The following is a 17,462-nucleotide window of genomic DNA, read 5'->3' on the forward strand; positions in this document are numbered from 1 at the left end:
GGGCTGGGGACGGGGGCGGGCGCGGGCAGGGCTGGGAGGGAGCGCAGCGCGAACAGACAGCGAGCGGCTCGGAGCCGACCCGCCAGGTGGGCCTTGCACCGGGACGTTCTCGGCCCTTCTCCTCCCCACCCCGCCTCGGCCGCGCTGCCCCCACAGCCCCGCCGCTTCCCGCCCCCCGGCCGCGGGCCCCGCCCCGCCGTCTGCGCAGGCCCCGCCCCGTCCCCGCGTCCCACAGGGCCTGGGCCCCAAGGTCGAGCAGCTGGGAGTGGGGCTTCCCTCACCCGCCCCCGGCCCCCGTGCGTCTTCGTGCTCAGAGAGCGGAGACCCACCAGCCCGCGGGCGGTGCACCTCCGAAAGGCCTGTTCTGGGCCGGGGGGTTTCGGCCGCAGCCCGGGGCACTGGGAACCAGGTAACGAGGGGCATTAGGTCTGGCGCCCCCACCTACCCAGCTCTGACCACCCCTCAGGCTGCCCTCTGAGCTGGGTCTGCAGCTCCCGCTCTGCCCAGGACCCCTTCTGGACCTGGAACCCCCCCATTCTCTCCCCATCCCATCTCTGCCCAAGGCTGCCAAGCCGTGGATGACCCCCAGGCCTGTGGCCTGATCTGCCGTCTCTGTCCAGTTCTCCCAGGACTACCGGCCGAAGAGTCGCGGCTGGACCCCAGCCCTATCATCATGGGCGGCCCCGAGGGGCGTTTCCATTTTGCCATCGACCGCGGAGGCACCTTCACAGATGTCTTTGCCCAGTGCCCCGGGGGGCACGTGAGGGTCTTGAAGCTGCTCTCAGAGGACCCTGCCAACTATGTAGACGCACCGACTGAGGGCATCCGCCGCATCCTGGAGCAGGTGGCCGGGGCAGAGTGGCGGTGTGGGGCGGGACGTGGGAACCAGAGGCCGGACTGACACTAACCATGTGGTTCCCAGGAGGGGGGCATGCTGTTGCCCCGGGACCAGCCGCTGGACACCAGTCGCATTGCCAGCATCCGCATGGGCACCACAGTGGCCACCAACGCGTTGCTGGAGCGGCGGGGGGAGCGGGTGGCCCTGCTGGTGACACGTGGCTTCCGAGACCTGCTGCACGTGGGCACCCAGGCCCGAGAGGACCTCTTTGATCTGGTGAGCTCACCCACTCCAGCTGATGCTGGGTCCAGCAGCTCATGGCCCCTGGGGGAGGGCAGTCCTTGGAAGGGTCAGTGCCGGCCCAAGGCCACCCGCTGACAGGCAGAGAGGAGGGAGGCTCCAGCAGTCCTAGCAGGTGCTGTGTCCCCCAAGCCCGCAGAGTACTCACAGGTAGTCCTGTTCCTGTCTGCCACCATGCCCTGTCCTGGATTCTGGGTGTGGCGCGACCCAAGACGAACTGCTCGGGGTGAGGGGTAGGAGCCCCCCCCCTCCGCCGCCGACCCTCCCACTCCCCGCCCCCCACCTCCCCTGCTGGATTCCCAGAGGGAGCTGCCCTTGTGGGGGTGGGGCAGTTGGCTACACTCAGGTGCCCCGGGGAGAGAGCCGCCCCCTGGGTGGGCCTTGCTGGGGCCGCCCTGTCTGACTGCGTCTCCTGGGCCTGTTGGCTGGCCTGTTGGGACACAGCCCCTCGCCCGCGCTGCCCACCCACGCAGGACCCCAGCAAGGCCCTCAGGCCTGGGCTTCCTCTGAGCCTCTGCCCGCCCCCAGGCGGTGCGCATGCCTGAGGTCCTGTACGAAGAGGTGCTGGAGGTGGACGAGCGCGTGGTGCTGTACCGCGGGGAGCCGGGCGCGGGGACGCCTGTCAGAGGTGCGACGCCTCCCGTGTCGGGGGGTGGGAGCGGCAGGCCCCCAGGCCTCTGACGGGGTGGTGACGGGCTTCCTGGCAGGCCGCACGGGGGACCTGCTGGAGGTGCAGCAGCCCGCGGACCTCGGGGGTCTGCGTGCGAAGCTGGAGGGGCTCCTGTCCCGAGGCATCCGCAGCCTGGCCGTGGTGCTCATGCACTCCTACACGTGAGTGCGGGCTGGCCGGGGGCCCTGGGGGGCGGGCAGGAGGCTGTGGGCAGGAGGCCGAGTACCACTGGCTCGTTGTAACAGGTGGGCCCAGCACGAGCAGCAGGTGGGCGCACTGGCCCAGGAGCTGGGCTTCACACACGTGTCACTGTCCTCGGAGGCCATGCCCATGGTGCGCATCGTGCCTCGGGGGCACACGGCCTGTGCCGACGCCTACCTGACGCCCACCATACAGCGTTATGTGCAGGGTTTCCGCCGTGGCTTCCGGGGCCAGCTCAAGGTGAGGCCCCCGCCTGCCTTCTCCCAGCCACCCCCACCCCGTGCCGGCCAGCCCCTCACTGTCCACCTGCTTGCCCCCAGGACGTGCAGGTGCTGTTCATGCGCTCTGATGGTGGCCTGGCACCCATGGGTTCCTTCAGCGGCTCCCGCGCGGTGCTGTCTGGGCCTGCTGGGGGCGTGGTTGGCTACTCAGCCACCACCTACCGGGTGGAAGGCGGCCAGCCTGTCATTGGCTTTGACATGGGAGGTATGAAGGCTGAAGGGCGGGGTCAGGAGGAGTCTGTGCCGCAGCGCCAGGCAGTGCCAGGCATCCAGGTCTGAGTGGACTCCTCATACCCCTTGCCCCCACCAGGCACATCCACCGACGTGAGCCGCTATGCTGGGGAGTTTGAGCATGTCTTTGAGGCCAGCACAGCTGGTGTCACCCTCCAGGCCCCCCAGCTGGACATCAACACAGTGGCAGCTGGTGGGGGCTCCCGCCTCTTCTTCAGGTCAGCCCCTGCACCTGGGCTGGGGCCCCCTAGCCCTGCCTCCCAACGCACCTCTAAGTCCAGTCCTCCCTCTCCCAGGTCCGGCCTCTTTGTGGTGGGGCCAGAGTCTGCAGGAGCCCATCCTGGCCCTGCCTGCTACCGCAAAGGTAAGAGGTGGTATCTGCCCCACCGGGCTCCTTCCCGTGCTGCCCAGGCCCACCCCACCCCTGAGGTCCAGTCCTGGACCCCATCTCCATCCCCCAACCCCCACACCTTGCACACCTCCCAGGGGGTCCCGTGACAGTGACGGATGCTAATCTGGTTCTGGGTCGCCTACTGCCTGCCTCCTTCCCCTGCATTTTTGGGCCGGGAGAGGACCAGCCACTGTCCCCTGAGGCCTCCCGAAAGGCCCTGGAGGCTGTGGCTACTGAGGTCAACAGCTTCCTGACCAATGGGCCTTGCCCGGCCTCCCTGCTGAGCCTGGAGGAGGTAGCCATGGGGTTCGTGCGTGTGGCCAACGAGGCCATGTGCCGGCCCATCCGCGCACTCACGCAGGTACGCCCGCCCTGCCCTCCGGCCCTGCTCCCCACTCCCACGCCTCCCACTCAGGCAACCCCGTCGGGGGAGGGGTGGGCGGCCAGACAGCGTAGGGTACGCCACTCACCCCCTTCTGGCTTCCCAGGCACGAGGCCATGACCCCTCAGCCCACGTTCTGGCGTGCTTTGGGGGGGCTGGTGGGCAGCACGCTTGTGCCATCGCCCGGGCCCTGGGCATGGACACTGTGCACATTCACAGGTATGCGTGGGAGTGGCGCGTGTGTCCTAGGCTGGGGGGCTGGCTTCGGGAGGCCCCCCCACACTGCTGAGGCCCCTGTCCCCTAGGCACAGCGGGCTGTTGTCGGCACTGGGACTGGCCCTGGCAGACGTGGTGCACGAGGCGCAGGAGCCATGCTCCTTGCCTTACACGCCTGAGACCTTTGTGCAGCTGGACCAGAGGCTGAGCCGCCTGGAGGAACAGTGTGTGGACGCCCTGCGGGCCCAGGGCTTTCCCAGGTGGGGCTCAGGGGGCTGGGGTGGGCTTGGCCAGGCAGGGGGCTTGCAGCATCCCAGCCGCCCCCTAGTTGGATTTACCGCCTGATTTCCCAGATGGTGCTGGGGCCCCATGGAGGGCTGGGCTCCTGCGTGCTGGGGGAGGCAGGACGGAGGTCCTCTCGGGGGCCCTGTGTGAGTGCCCTCCTGCCTCACCACCACAGGCCCCAGATCAGCACCGAGAGCTTCCTGCATCTACGCTACCAGGGCACCGACTGTGCCCTGATGGTGTCTGCCCACCAGCACCCAGCCACTGCCCGCTCGCCCCGGGCCGGTGACTTCGGGGCCGCCTTTGTGGAGAGGTACGCAAACGCTGTGTCCGGGAGCGCTGGCGGGGCCTCCTAGCCTGGCCACCTTGTCCTGAGAGTTCTCTCGGGGCCGGTGGACATACAGGTACATGAGGGAGTTTGGCTTCGTCATCCCTGAGCGGCCAGTGGTGGTGGACGACGTGCGAGTGAGGGGCACTGGCCACAGTGGCCTTCGCCTTGAGGATGTCCCCAAAGCTCAGACCGGGCCTCCCCGGGTAGACAAGGTGGGTGGCTCTGCCTCTGCCTGCCCGCCCACACCCACAGGGACATGGGGACAGGTGTGGATGGGCAGACCCAGGGAGGGAGCTGGACCCAGGAACCTCACTCATCCCACACCCTCCTCAGATGACCCAGTGCTACTTTGAGGGGGGGTACCAGGAAACCCCCGTATACCTGTTGGGAGAGCTGGGCTACGGGCACAAGCTTCTGGGGCCCTGCCTCATCATTGACAGCAACAGGTGGGCTGAGGCCTGGCTAGGGTGGGGCCCTGGGGGTGAGGGCTGGGGCCACAGCTGCCAGGGCCCGGGTGAGCTCGGGGTCCTGGCGGAGGGTTCTCTGGCCCAAGGCTACAGGAATATGAAGGCCTCTGGGGTCCCCTTATGGTTGGTGCGTCCCCCAGCCTGGGGATGTGGGGTCCCTATTTGGGATGAGGGGTCTGGCTTGGCGCCTCCAGCCTCTCGTGCCCCTGCCCTCAGCACCATCCTGGTGGAACCAGGCTGCCAGGCAGAGGTGACTGAGACGGGGGACATCCGCATCTCTGTGGGGGCTGAGGCCCCAAGCACGGTGGGTGCCCAGCTGGACCCCATCCACCTGTCCATCTTCTCGCACCGCTTCATGAGTATTGCTGGTGAGTGGCTGCCGCCGTCCCCCAGTGGCCCTGCCCCCCCGTGGGGGGTGTGTGGGAGTGTGTGTACTAGGCAGACGGAGGTGCAGGCCATGTGGCCGGCGGGAGTGTGCAGGGAGAGGCGGAGCGTGACCCGGGGAAGGGTGGGCAGTGTGGCCCTGGTGCTGGGATGGCTGGCCGCCGTGCACCAGCGGGCCTTGGGCGGTGCGAGGACCTACCTCCCACCGGCAGCCATGGGACCTGTGGACGGGAAACAGGCTGAGCACGGTGAACCCATCTGTGCAGGGTCAGGCTGGGGGCTTGCTGGGGGCCCTGAATCCTGTGCCTCAGCACCACCTTCTTACTGTGCTGGGCAAGCTGGAGGGTTGATGTGGGGTTCCAGGTTCTTGGTGAGGCTCCAGGCAGGGATGGAGAGGAAGGGGGTGCCCCTCACACAGGCAAGGCATGGCCTGGCTGTGGCCTCACCTTGTGTAGGTGAGCCCCACCACCCTTGGGGCCTTGAAGGTCCTGCCTCTTCCTATTCTACATAATCTAGGGCTGTGCTGTGGGTGGGGTGGGGCCAGCGGGCCCTGGTCACTCTGTGCCCCCAGAGCAGATGGGCCGCATCCTGCAGCGCACAGCCATCTCCACCAACATCAAGGAGCGTCTGGACTTCTCCTGTGCCCTCTTCGGGCCGGATGGGGGGCTGGTATCCAATGCCCCCCACATCCCTGTGCACCTGGGCGCCATGCAGGAGACCGTGCAGTTCCAGGTTTGGCGGGTCCCCTCTCTGCTTTCCCTACCCCACCCCTCACCTCCGCCCCTTCCAACTCGGGACTGTCTCCTGGCTTCAGATCCAGCAGTTGGGGGCTGACCTCCACCCTGGCGACGTGCTGCTGAGCAACCACCCCAGTGCTGGGGGCAGCCACCTGCCGGACCTGACGGTCATCACACCGGTGAGGACCTCTGCCTGGGTGTCTCTGGGGGGCAAGGGCGGCTGACCCAGTTGACGGTTGCTCTCCACCGCCAGGTGTTTTGGCCGGGTCAGACTCGGCCTGTGTTCTACGTGGCAAGCCGTGGGCATCATGCAGACATTGGGGGCATCACACCGGGCTCCATGCCCCCCCACTCCACCACACTGCAGCAGGAGGGTGCTGTCTTTCTGTCTTTCAAACTGGTCCAGGGGGGAGTCTTCCAGGAGGAGGGTGAGTGGGGGTGGGGTTGGGGCGATGGTGGGGGGGAGGATTCGGTGGGCTGGCACACATGGCTGCCCCTTACAGCCAGGCCGGGGCAGGGGGCACACTGGGACACAGCCTACTGGCCCAGGCCTGCCTAGAGCCTGGGGCAGCCAGGCAGCGACCCCACAGTGGTTGCAGATCATCTCTCAGCCATGACCAGAGGAGCGGAGGCAAACTCTGCCTGGGTCCAGGAAGGCCTCAGGGATTTTGGGGGCGGGGAGCTGGCCAGGACACCCATGGCACTGGGCACAGGAGGGAGAGGAGACTGTTGCAAGGTAGGCCACTGCTCATGGTGCTCACAGTCTGAGCTGTGTCTGCCCTGGGTCTGAGGGCTGCAGAGAAGCAGTGAGGACAGGGGCCAGGCCCTGCCGGCCCTTAGAGAACTTTCTTGGGCCTGGGTCTGAGTCACTGGGTAGTGGGGTGGCCATGAAGGGCTTGAGTGGGCCTGCACTGGTCTGCCTACACACCATGAGAGCCCTCAGCCTACGTGCAGAGTGGATGCGGGGGTTGGAGGGCGGCCCAGAGGCCAGCCTGAGTGGGGTGGGGACAGCCACGGTTGCCCTGGATGATGCTGGCCCTCGAGCTGGGCAGCAGAAGTGGGGGTAGGGACAACTGGCTTGGAGATCAAGGTTGGCATTTGGTGGGATTTGGGGGTGGGGGTGGGGAGTCAAGTTTGGACAGCTAGAGGATAGGGGGAGGCTCTGGCGGGCACAGCACAGCTGCAGGGAAGTCGGGGCAGAAGTTGCAGCGTGGTCCAGGACATGGGCAGCGGAGAATTCAGAGCTCGTGTGAGAGTGCAGGGGCCCTGGAGCCCAGGGGGCGTCCCAGAGTGAGGGTGGCGGTGGGCAGGGTGGAGGGTGGGGTAATAGAGCCTCAGGCTGCTTTCACACAAACAGAGTGACCCAGGCCTGGCCGCTCCCTTGGTCAGGGTGGGGGAGCAGGGGGCAAGGGGCAGGGATCACGGGAGGGACACGTGCAGGCACGAGACAGAGGACACAGTGGCCAGGGAGCCTGAGAGCCTACTGTGACTGCTCAGAGAGAGGTCATCTCTTGGTCAGAGATGAGAGGAGAGAGGCTTTCCCTCAGCCTCTGGGGCTCCCCGGGGAGAGGGGGGGGGGCCTAGGGCAGATTTGTTTGGGGGTGGGGCAGGAGGTATAGAGGGCCAGCTGATGCTCTTTCACAGTGGTTGACAGAGGGCCCCTGGGGCAGTGTGACTGGGGGAGGGTCAAGGGAAGTCGTTTTTCTCCTGTGAGGGGGAGGGAAGCCCAGAAAGGGCAGGAGGGAGTGGGGCGGGTGGTGGGGAGGTAGGGCAGGAGGAATTAAAGGTGGAAGCAGAGTTTGCTGAGGGAAGAACCCCCTGCCTGCCCCGGGGAACCCCCAGCTCCTGTGAGGTCACAGGCAAAGCTGCCTGTCCTAATCTAGGGTGCCCTGGGGGGCTGGAGTGTGGGAAGAAGGTTGAGCAGATGGGAGGAGGCTGGGGGTTTTGGGGGTGCTGGGGAGCCAGTGAAGGCCCAACATGGGGTGCCCCACACAGCGCCCAGCAGGGGTGAGGTAGGTGTGGAGCAGGGGGCCAGGCAGCCCCAGGGGTTCAGGGTGGCTCAGTGGTGACCTCCTCCATCCAGCGGTAACTGAGGCCCTGCGGGCTCCAAGCAAGATTCCCGGCTGCAGCGGAACTCGGAACCTGCACGACAACCTTTCGGACCTCCGTGCGCAGGTGGCAGCCAACCAGAAGGGCATCCAGCTGGTGGGAGAACTCATCGGGCAGTATGGCCTGGATGTGGTGCAGGCCTACATGGGCCATATTCAGGTGGGCCGAGGGGCAGGAGCCGGGGGGCAGCTCTGTGCGCGCCCCCAGGCAGCTGGATGGGTGGGTGGGGAGCACCAGCACCACCTGGAAGGCGGCCTGGCTGCCCGATGAACATGCTATGTGCTAGGCAAACGCTGAGCTGGCCGTGCGGGACATGCTGCGGGCCTTTGGAACCTCCCGGCAGGCCCGAGGCCTGCCCCTGGAGGTGTCAGCTGAGGACCACATGGACGATGGCTCCCCCATCCGACTCCGCGTGCAGATCAACCTGAGTCAGGTGCGGCCGGTGCAGCGGCAGGGCTGAGGGCATCGGAGGCGTGGCCGCCTGGCTGCTGCTGACCTCTCCCCTCCCCTCTCCCCCACGGACAGGGCAGCGCAGTATTTGACTTCAGCGGCACGGGGCCTGAGGTGTTTGGCAACCTGAACGCGCCGCGGGCCATCACGCTGTCCGCCCTCATCTACTGCCTCCGCTGTCTGGTGGGCCGCGACATCCCGCTCAACCAGGTGCGCAGGAGCGCGCGGCCTGAATGATCCTGGGGGCGCGGTCAGCCCAACAACGGACTGATCCTGGGGGTGCTGGTGGGAGGGGCACGTATGTTCCCCAACTGCCCTGAGAGCTGGCCCCTCCCCCACAGGGCTGCCTGGCGCCCGTGCGCGTGGTGATTCCTAGAGGCTCCATCCTGGACCCGTCCCCTGAAGCGGCCGTGGTGGGCGGCAACGTGCTCACGTCACAGCGCGTGGTGGACGTCATCCTAGGGGCCTTCGGGGCCTGTGCCGCCTCGCAGGTGCGGCGGGTGGGTGGGCACGCTCGGGCCTGTTGGGGGGGATGCCCCTCCAGCCCGGCGCAAATGCCTCTTGCCCCTGCCAGGGCTGCATGAACAATGTGACCCTGGGCAATGCCCACATGGGCTACTACGAGACGGTGGCCGGCGGCGCGGGCGCGGGCCCCGGCTGGCACGGGCGCAGCGGCGTGCACAGCCACATGACCAACACGCGCATCACCGACCCGGAGATCCTGGAGAGCAGGTGCGCAGCGGGGGCGGCACGGGGGGCCCGGAGCCCGGGCGGGCCGCACTGAGTCCCTGGCCCGCGCAGGTACCCGGTCATCGTGCGCCGCTTCGAGCTGAGGCTGGGGTCTGGGGGCCGCGGCCGCTTCCGGGGCGGCGATGGCGTCGTCCGCGAGCTGCTCTTCCGCGAGGAGGCGCTGCTGTCCGTGCTGACCGAGCGCCGCGCCTTCCAGCCCTACGGCCTGCACGGTGAGCAGCCCCGCTCCCCGGCCCCCGCCCCCCCGCCCCCTCCGGCCGGTGTCGTCCTGTCTCCCCGCCAACCTCTTTCCTTTCTCTCCCTTCCTGGCCCCTGGGCTCGCCTCACCTGGCCTCTTCCCGCAGGGGGCGAGCCCGGCGCCCGTGGCCTAAACCTGCTGATCCGCAAGGACGGCCGGACGGTGAATCTGGGGGGGAAGACGTCGGTGCCCGTGTACCCCGGGGTAAGGACTGAGCCCCATCCTTTCGCATTCCCGCCCGCCCCCCATTGATCCGCATTCCACAAAGGGTGAGCAGAGTTGCAAAGATAACGAGAGACTGAATTTAATTTGGTTTCTTAAGGGAAGAGGGCGCGCAGTGGGCCTCCGTGGTCCAGGCTGGCCGCTCTGGATGAGGGGGGGGGCCTGCAGCGGGAGGCAGCTGGCGGGGAGGGCATGCCCGCGCTGAGCCTACCCTTCTGTTCCACAGGACGTGTTCTGCCTCCACACACCAGGCGGCGGGGGCTACGGGGACCCGGATGACCCCGCCCCGCAGCCGCCGGGGTCGCCCCAGCAGCTCCCAGCCTTCCCTGAGCGCGGCAGCGTCTATGAGTACCGCAGAGCCCAGGAGGCAGTGTGAGGGAGGGTCCCCACAATAAACAGCTCTGAAGTCGCCCCGTCCCCGCGGCAACTGGCCAGGCTCACGCTCTGCGTCCGTGTCCGTCTTTCCACCCGGCCTGCGTGCGTGCGTGCGTCAAGAGGGCGCGGACACTCGGAGCCGAAGTCCCACGGCCAGGTGGTCTGTGAGCCCCGCCAGGGCGGTGCTGAAGGTCACCTGCTCCACCTCCTGGGGGAGGGAGTCAGGTTGAGGTGTCGCCTCAGTCCCGGCCGGCCCAGCGCCCGGAGTTCTGGCACTTACTGGGCTCAGCGGGCCTCCGGCCGCTCCCTGGTACATGATGTAGTCTACGCGCCGGCCCCGCCAGGGCTTAGCCCGCGGGCCTCTGCCGGGAGGGCCTGCCAGGTAGCGGTGGCGCCCTTCCTCCTGCTCCAGGGCCCTAAGGACGGGCCGTGTCACCATGGCCAGGGCTCCCCCCCGTCCTGGGCGGTGCCTGACCCCCAGGTCGCCACTCACCTCCGCAGCATCTCTGGGGAGCAGGCCACCGAGTGGTGCAGAGTGGAGGTGTTCAGCATCGTGCCTGGGGGAGGGCGGCGAGGGCGGGGAGGGCGGTCATCAGGGAGCCGAGGCCCCGGAGCCCTCCCTAGGACCGCTCCCCGCCCGGGCGCCGTACCCAGGGCCCAGGGCTGCTCCCGGCGAGTGCCCAGCCGGCAGGGGTCCCAGAAGTGGCTGAAGAGCTCGTGCTCCTGCTCCTTTGCGTGGTCTGCGAGAAGAGGCCGGCGCTCGGTGGGCGGGGCCAGGCCGCCCGGCCCCGCCCCTCCGCAGCCGCCCCCTCACCTGAAGAGCAGTTGTCGAAGTTTAGGTCACCCAGAAGCACGCTGAAGGCCACGGCCTCCCCACTCTGGCGGCTCTCGGCTTCAAACTGCTCCATCCAGTCCAGCAGAAGCGTCAGCTGTTTGCAGCGCAAGGGCCCGTCCTCTGCAGGGGTGGGGGGAGGAAGGCTGAGCCCAGATGCGCACCCCACCGCCCCCTCCGCCGCGCCCTGATCTGTGAGCCCAGCAGGGCGCTCCACCCGGCGCGCGGTGCTTGGGGCAGTGAACAAACGCGGGGGGGGGCGGGGGGCGGCGATGCAGACGAGGGCTGGGATCCGCCGCCGCCAGGATGAGAGGAGCGAGACTGCCTGCCCACGTGCTGACCATCCCGTCCGCTAGGCTCACCACTCGGCGCGTGCAAGTGCGTACAGTGCAGGAAGCCCACGATGCGGCGCCCGTCCAGGATGCCCACCTGCGCCTGCAACATCGCGGACGGCCCCAGCAACCCTCGCCGTTCCGACCCCACGCCCAGCCCTCTCCCAGGCCAGGGAGCGCCGCGGCCGGTGGGCCTGTACCTGTGCGGAAAGCAGTCCCTTGGAGGCCAGCGCATCCTCGCGACGTGCGTGGGGGAAGGATCGGAAGGCTGCGCGCAGCAGCGGATAACGTGAGACCAGCAGCAGCCCGCTGCCGAGCAGCTTGAGGTGCGGCCCGGGCTGCAGGCCAAAGGAGCCCACGTCGTACAGCACCGGGCCCAGATTGGGCTCTAGGCGGCTGACGAGGCGGTGCGCCGCGCGCAGGTCGAACACCTCCTGCAGGCACACGAAGTCCAGACCGGCCGGCACGGCGGCTATCAGCACCCCGCCGGGCGTCCCCCGCTCTGGCGGACTGCAGCCCGCAGCCCCATAGCCCGAGGGCCGCAGGCCGGCGAGCAGCGCGGCGCCTATAGCCTCGGCCCGCCGCTGGCTGTGCTGCAGGTTGTTGAAGCGCGCCAGCCCGTCGGGGAGCAGGCACAGGTTGGCGCTGAGGAAGCCAAAGCAGCGCGCGGGCTCGGCTGGGGGGCGCCAGGGCGCGGGGGGCGCCCAGTGCTGCGGAGGGGGCCGGGAGCAGAAGGGGCGGCGCCAAGGCTGCAGGGGCAGCCAGAGCAGCAGGCCGGGCAGCGCCAGGGGCAGGCCGACCAGGAGCAGCAGCCCCAGCGCCGCGACGGCGCCCACGGCGGAGGTCAGCGCGCTCTGGCAGCTCGGGCTCACCACCGGCGCCCAGCAGCCCAGCAGCTGGTCCAGGGCCCAGTAGGCCGGGAAGAGCAGGCCCCGGGCCAGGCGGTGGAGGGCGTGCAGTACAGGGTGCGGGAAAGGAGACGGCCGGAGGGCACCGGGCGGCGGGGGCCAGTCGGGAGTGGATTGCATGGCGGGGGGCTTCTTGGCCTCGGGACGCCCCTGCGACCCAATCGCTGCCAGCTTGCGAATCGATTCGTTGGTGCGTCCGCGGGCGCTGCAGGGGAGTCGCGGGTCAAGGCCACGTGGCGCAAGCCGTGCGCGGAGCCGGGAAGGTGCTCCGGGCCGGTGGGGGCGCAGGCGCAGGCGGACACCAGCGCGCCCCGCAAGCCGCGCTCTCCTCGCGCGCCGAGCCTTCGGCGGCCGTTGGACAGAACAAAAGGGAAAGCGAAAGGGACCCTGGTTTCGCAGCCACGCCTCAGATCCCCCTCGCCCGGCCCCGCCCTCCCCTGAAGGACGCCGGGAGAACCCCCAGGCCTGCCCCACGGGAGCATGGACTGGGGTGCAGCTTGCAGCAAGTGGAGAACGGTACTTCTTAGCGCAGGCCGGCTGGTGAAGGGAGTGCGCTGCATGCTGCGTCCAGCTCCCTCCCTTCTCCCCGCAAGCCCGCGCAGAATGGCGAGGGCCCTCCTGTTGCCCCGATTGCAGGGTCTACCCCACCCCCACCCGTCTACCTGGGTTGCAGTGTCCAGCAACTGAGTTCAAAGACACATTCCCCAGAGGAGGGACGGACTCTGAGCGCCCCGCAGAGCTTCCCCCAGAGGCCTGTCCCCCCGTGGTGAGGGCTCTGTGACCCTACCCCAAGGAGCGTCCAATCTGGGGGTAAGGGACTGTTGGTTGGGCTTTGTGCCGCCGCTCCCTCCCCCTCCCTCTCCCCCGCACGTGAGCCACATGGAAACCAGCCCCCCATCCCGGGAGCCCTCTCGCACCTGCTCCGTTGGTTCCCAGGACCGCGCTGCCTCGCGCTCCTTCGGGTGCTGCCTGGGTCCCCACCTTTCTGATCTGAGCTGTGAACCAGACCCCAAAGCTCTCCTGGTTGGCTCTTAAATTGCCCTGTAGTTTGAGTCAGGACTGCCATTAGCCCTACTGGCAGGGCGGTGGAGGGGTTTCTGGCCCCCCACCTCCCCATCCTCCAGGAATCCCTGATCCCCTTAAGAAACCAAGATCTGGTGCTGGCTGCGTTCCCTGTTCCTGGTGTGTCTTGTGCTGGGCCTTCTCAGCAGAGCTAGATTGCTATCTATAGATTCTACATATCTATAGGAGAGTCCTTCCCTGCCTTCCCCAGGGGTCTGGCTGGATCCCTTGAAGTAGCAGGCCTGGGAGTGGGGAGGGCAGAGAGGGGAGCTCCTGGGCACACCCCACAACCCTCTCCTTCCTGCATTCCTCGCTGGCTGCTGATATGATTCCTCTGTTCCCTCAGAGTCCTCTGGCTGGTGTGCACTGGTGCTCCAGGAGCCTCCTCTGCTGGGCTCATCGCTCCCACCTCCTCAGCCCACCCTCTGCCTCCCATTGCAGCTCCAGCCTCCTTCCCTTCCTCAGGCAGGTCCTCTCCTGTCCCCCCTGTGGGCCAGAGGCCACTCTGTGGGCTGCCCGCCACTGCCCTTCTCTTGTCTAGCACACACACCCTCGCAAGGACAAGCATCCTGCCTACATTGCCTCGTTTCCTGCACTGTCCACAGGCCCGTCCCATCTGTCTACAGGTTCCCCCTCCCGGTGTCCCGGTGTCCCGGTGTCCCGTCTTACAGCCCCTCCCCCCACCCCACCTCTTTCCCATCCTGCCTGTGCTCCGCCCCTGCAGCAGGTGGGTTCTGTCCTCTCCAGCTCAGCCTCAGAGCCCTGTGGAGCAGCTCTCTTCTTGCTGGGCCAGCAGTGCCTTAGGAATTGGCCCCATCTCCCTGGGCTGCCCCTTGGCTCAGGTTTGGGTGAGGCTACTTTCTCCTGGTTTCTTCCCTCCATCTAACATCCTCTTCCCCTCAGGGAGGGCTTTGGACTCTCTCCCTCTCCCACTCCCCTCCTCCCAGCCTAGTACAGAGGGAAGGATTCCCCCATCCACATCCTGTCTCCTTCCCACTCCTGCCTTCCACTCTGCACCCAGGCTTCAGCTCCGGGCACATCACTAATGCTGCTGGAACAGCGCTTCCTGTTCTCCCCCCTCCAAGTCTCAGGGCTTCTGCTGCTCCCACTGCCAGGTGAGGGAAGCCTTGGGACCTTTGAACAGGACCCCCCCCCCGCCCCCGCCCTTAGCCAAACAGCTGCCAAGCTTTGGTATTGGGGCTCTCACCAAGGGCCCTGGGGTGGGCATGGAGCCCCAGAGCAGGCAGGATCGAAGGGGTGCAGGGGAGTGAGGAGCTGGCCAGCCACCCCGGAGGTGCGCACCACTGAGCCCGGGCCCAGAGGCCAGCGTCTGTGGGAAGCTTTAATGGCTTTGCACCCGGCAGGGTGTGGGGCGGGGCGGACCCGGGCCGCCCAGCGGTGTCACCAGATGAACATGGGCTTGCCGTCGTCGTGCGCCAGCTGGCTGAGACAGGAGAGCAGCAGCAGCGCGTCCGAGAGCATGCTGGGGTGCACAGTCTCCACCAGCACGCGCTGCAGGAAATCCATGGTGTAGGAGCCGCCTTCCGAGGCAGCCAGCTCCGGCCTCTCTCGCAGGATGCCGTGGGCATTCACCAGCTGCTCAGTCAGCGCCGGGTGCACCCGCCCATTGTAGCCCAGGCTTTGTAGCCGGTTCATGATGCTCACGTAGCGCTGTGTGAGTGTCTGGCACAGCTCCTCATCCAGCTTGTGGTCGCCGGGGTTCAGGGAGGCCTGAGGGGAGAGCAGCCGTCAGGGTGTCTCCGCCCTGCACTGGTACAAAGCCAGGAGAGGGGCAAATGTGGCCGAGGGCCGTGGCTGTGGGTGGGCGCAGGTGTCCTGGACGTCCTGGGGGAGAGGCTCCAAGGGGTGTAGGGTAGGGGGAACCTAGTGGGTTGAGCTGGAGGGGGGAGTTCCCCAGACCCCATCCCTGTCGCCTGCTCCACCCACCAGCAGGGAATTTGGACTGAGCTGAGGCTATGAAATGCTGACAGGGAGTGTGGCTGGGAGTCTGGAGGTGAAGGAAAGAGGAGGGGGTCCCTGATGGCCATGGGGGTGCCTGGCCCATACCACTCAGGGCCTTTCCCAGGCGCCCTCCTGGCTCCCTGCCCTGAGACCTCCACCTCCTCTCCAGGTCCCTTCTCTGCCACCCTGCGCTGCATCCTCAGCACCCACCACTTGCACCCCTCCTTCCAAGAGGCCCTGTCCTCCCCTCATGCTGAACTGACCACCCCAGGCCCTGAGCCAAGCACCTTGGTCTCAGCACTGGGGGTCCTGCTGCCCCTCTGGTGACCCCTCCTGGTACCTGGACCTGGGGACTGGCAGCAACTGGGTGAGTGTCCGCCCACTTCTTCATGCCTGTGCCCCCCAACAGGCAGTGACTGCGTTCTGCAGCGTCCACTCCTGCCATTTCCTCTTGGGCATGTGACCCCTACATTCACTCAGGGCCCCCTGTTCAGAAGGACCCACACCCAGCTAATGCTCTGCTGTACAAGGAGCTCCTGCCGAACAAGGAGCCCTGTATTTTCATTTGCACGGAGTCCTGCAAATGATGTAGCTGTCACAGGTGCAGCTGTGCCCAGACCCACGGATTGACAGGTCTGAAGTAGTTGGAGGGGGTCTCTCCCTGCCTGAGCCCTCCTGCACTTCCCACTGCCCCACCTCTTGGGGCCAGGGCCTGATCTGGCCCTGCTCCCCTGCTTCCAACCATTCCCTGGATGCCCACCAGGCTGCTTCCTAAGCCGCTAGAACAAGCTGCTTAGTCTCACCTTCTCCAGGAAAATCCTCTGTCCTCTCCTCTGGTCATGTGAACAGAACACTGGACTCATGGCTGGGCTCAGCTAAAGTGACCCCTGACCTCTGGCAGATGCACCCAGAGCCCAATGCTCAGCACTTTGGGTGCACAGTCAACACTAAAACAAGCCTGTCTCTTTGATTCTAGGCTCCTCTTGGCCCCTAAGCCTTCTCCCTCCATTTGCCTGTTCCTGTGCCCCCTGTCAGCCAGACTGCAGGAGCTCAGCCAGCATTTGTGGGTAAGCAGGTGAACCTTCATGCTGCTGAATGGCAGAGCGCAGCGGGTGGATAGCTTTAAGCGTCGGCCCCCCGTGGGGATGTCAGGACCCATCGTCTGCTCACTCTGGGGCTGGGGCTGAGCTGCTGTGTGCCACACTGGGTGAATGGAGCTCCAGACAGGAGCAGAAGTCCTCCAGGGGGCACACTGCACCCACCCTGCCAGGGTGCTGGGAGAGGAATGTGGGTGCATTTACACTAAGAGACAAGGCCAGGCCCGCCCCAAAGAGGTGACCCCTTGAGAGTGGAGGGACAGGCGAGGGGATTGAGTGGGGAAGAGCAGGAAGGCACCCCACTGAAGCCAGGGAGCCATGGGCATGAGTCCCTACCACACCTTCCAGGCACTGAGAAGCAGGCAGGGCTGAGCAGAGAGCATGGCGGAGGGTTCTGTCCTAAAGGGTCAGAGATTTCTGGTCCATTGGCATTGTGGTTCTAAAAGATCATGCTGACCACATAAGGGGGTGGATAGAAGCTGGGAAGAGAGGGTGAGGGTTCCGTGCGTCCATCCCACAGATGTTCTCAGCCCTCCCCTGCGTGCGGCACTGTAGCAGGTGATGGGATTCAAGTGTGAGCAAAGCCCTCTGGGTTTACAGTGATGACAAGACTGAGCAGGAGGAGTGCTTTGAGTGCTGCCATGGGGAGCAACCAGGCGGCCTTGAGGGGGGGGGCATTCTGGAGGGGAGAGGATGGCAGGGCTGACAGCTGAAGGATGAGAACAGGAGCAAAGGAACTTCCAGGACAAGGAACAGCATGCATGGCATGGAAGGTGCCAGGAGGCACAGTGCAGAGCAAGGTTTCAATGGCTGCTTCTGTCATCACACTGGGTCTGAGCCTCAGTTTCCCTGCTATGATATGAAGGAAACCAGACCGCCTGACAGCTGTTTTGGAAGTTGAAAGGAAATGTCTCTAGGGGGTGCTAAGCACAGCATCTGTGCTGGTCTGCACCACCACAAGGGGCCACCATTTCCACAGGACACATCAATAGGCTCTCACATTGAGCAGAATTGTGTTTCAAAGGAATAGAGGAGGGAGGGGCTTTCCCAGGATGTTGGAGTTGGCCAGAGTATAGGTGTGCGGGGGTGGGGTGTGGGGGGGAGACAGCAAGGCCAACTCAGTGCCTAGCTCCCACCCTCAAACTCTCCTGCCCCTCATAGCATGTATCACCCCCTGAACCTCTAGCACAAATATTTATTGAAGGCCTCCGGGGAATGGGTGAGCTCCCCGAGGGCAGAGACTGTCTATTTGGTATGAACGTGGCATGCACTGAATGCCCCATAATAGGAGTGAATAGACGGAGGGGGAGCGTAGCTGTGGACCAGTAAAGTGGCAGCAGTTTGGTCCAGGGGTAGGCGACTGCAGATGCAGATGTGGACATGGGAAAGGTCTGTAGAGGGAGAATCAGCA

The 17,462-nt window shown here is 66.3% G+C and overlaps 3 protein-coding genes across 7 annotated transcripts in view; 1 reads left to right on the forward strand and 2 right to left on the reverse strand.

Moving 5' to 3' along the window:
• OPLAH (5-oxoprolinase, ATP-hydrolysing) lies at positions 1–9,923 on the forward strand. Of its 2 annotated transcripts, none has more exons than XM_036105630.2 (27): positions 1–86; positions 621–844; positions 923–1,114; positions 1,667–1,766; positions 1,846–1,969; positions 2,054–2,249; positions 2,330–2,495; positions 2,601–2,739; positions 2,818–2,885; positions 3,008–3,273; positions 3,401–3,513; positions 3,600–3,770; positions 3,971–4,108; positions 4,200–4,338; positions 4,460–4,572; positions 4,810–4,961; positions 5,549–5,709; positions 5,792–5,893; positions 5,968–6,142; positions 7,798–7,982; positions 8,110–8,256; positions 8,349–8,483; positions 8,615–8,764; positions 8,848–9,005; positions 9,075–9,235; positions 9,368–9,465; positions 9,710–9,923. In XM_036105630.2, exons 2-27 carry the CDS (start codon positions 674–676, stop codon positions 9,857–9,859), a joined length of 3,870 nt encoding a protein of 1,289 aa, XP_035961523.1. In that variant the 5' UTR covers positions 1–86; positions 621–673; the 3' UTR covers positions 9,860–9,923. The 2 variants fall into 2 exon arrangements, with proteins under 2 accessions (XP_035961523.1, XP_035961522.1); XM_036105629.1 differs by lacking the exon at positions 1–86 and adding an exon at positions 227–409.
• Positions 9,541–14,374, reverse strand: LOC118544094 (sphingomyelin phosphodiesterase 5-like). Of its 4 annotated transcripts, XM_078071883.1 has the most exons (9): positions 14,200–14,374; positions 12,848–12,925; positions 11,223–12,272; positions 11,053–11,125; positions 10,673–10,813; positions 10,509–10,598; positions 10,352–10,415; positions 10,139–10,274; positions 9,541–10,066 (listed from the first exon to the last, which is right to left on the reverse strand). In XM_078071883.1, the coding sequence occupies exons 1-9, from the start codon at positions 14,218–14,220 to the stop codon at positions 9,974–9,976; spliced, it is 1,746 nt and encodes a 581-aa protein (XP_077928009.1). In that variant the 5' UTR covers positions 14,221–14,374; the 3' UTR covers positions 9,541–9,973. The 4 variants fall into 4 exon arrangements, with proteins under 4 accessions (XP_077928009.1, XP_035961526.1, XP_077928008.1 ...); XM_036105633.2 differs by lacking the exon at positions 11,053–11,125 and having other exon boundaries at positions 11,223–12,135; XM_078071882.1 differs by having other exon boundaries at positions 11,120–12,272.
• SPATC1 (spermatogenesis and centriole associated 1) overlaps positions 14,317–17,462 on the reverse strand; it is a 23,098-nt gene continuing 19,952 nt past the window's right edge. The window contains exon 6 of the mRNA XM_036105636.1: positions 14,317–14,723. Coding sequence (XP_035961529.1) covers positions 14,394–14,723 — 330 coding nt within the window. The 3' untranslated portion in view covers positions 14,317–14,393. The remainder of the gene's footprint in view (positions 14,724–17,462) is intronic.

Source organism: Halichoerus grypus, chromosome 5, assembly GCF_964656455.1.
Source record: "Halichoerus grypus chromosome 5, mHalGry1.hap1.1, whole genome shotgun sequence".
NCBI classification, from domain to species: Eukaryota; Metazoa; Chordata; class Mammalia; order Carnivora; family Phocidae; genus Halichoerus; species Halichoerus grypus.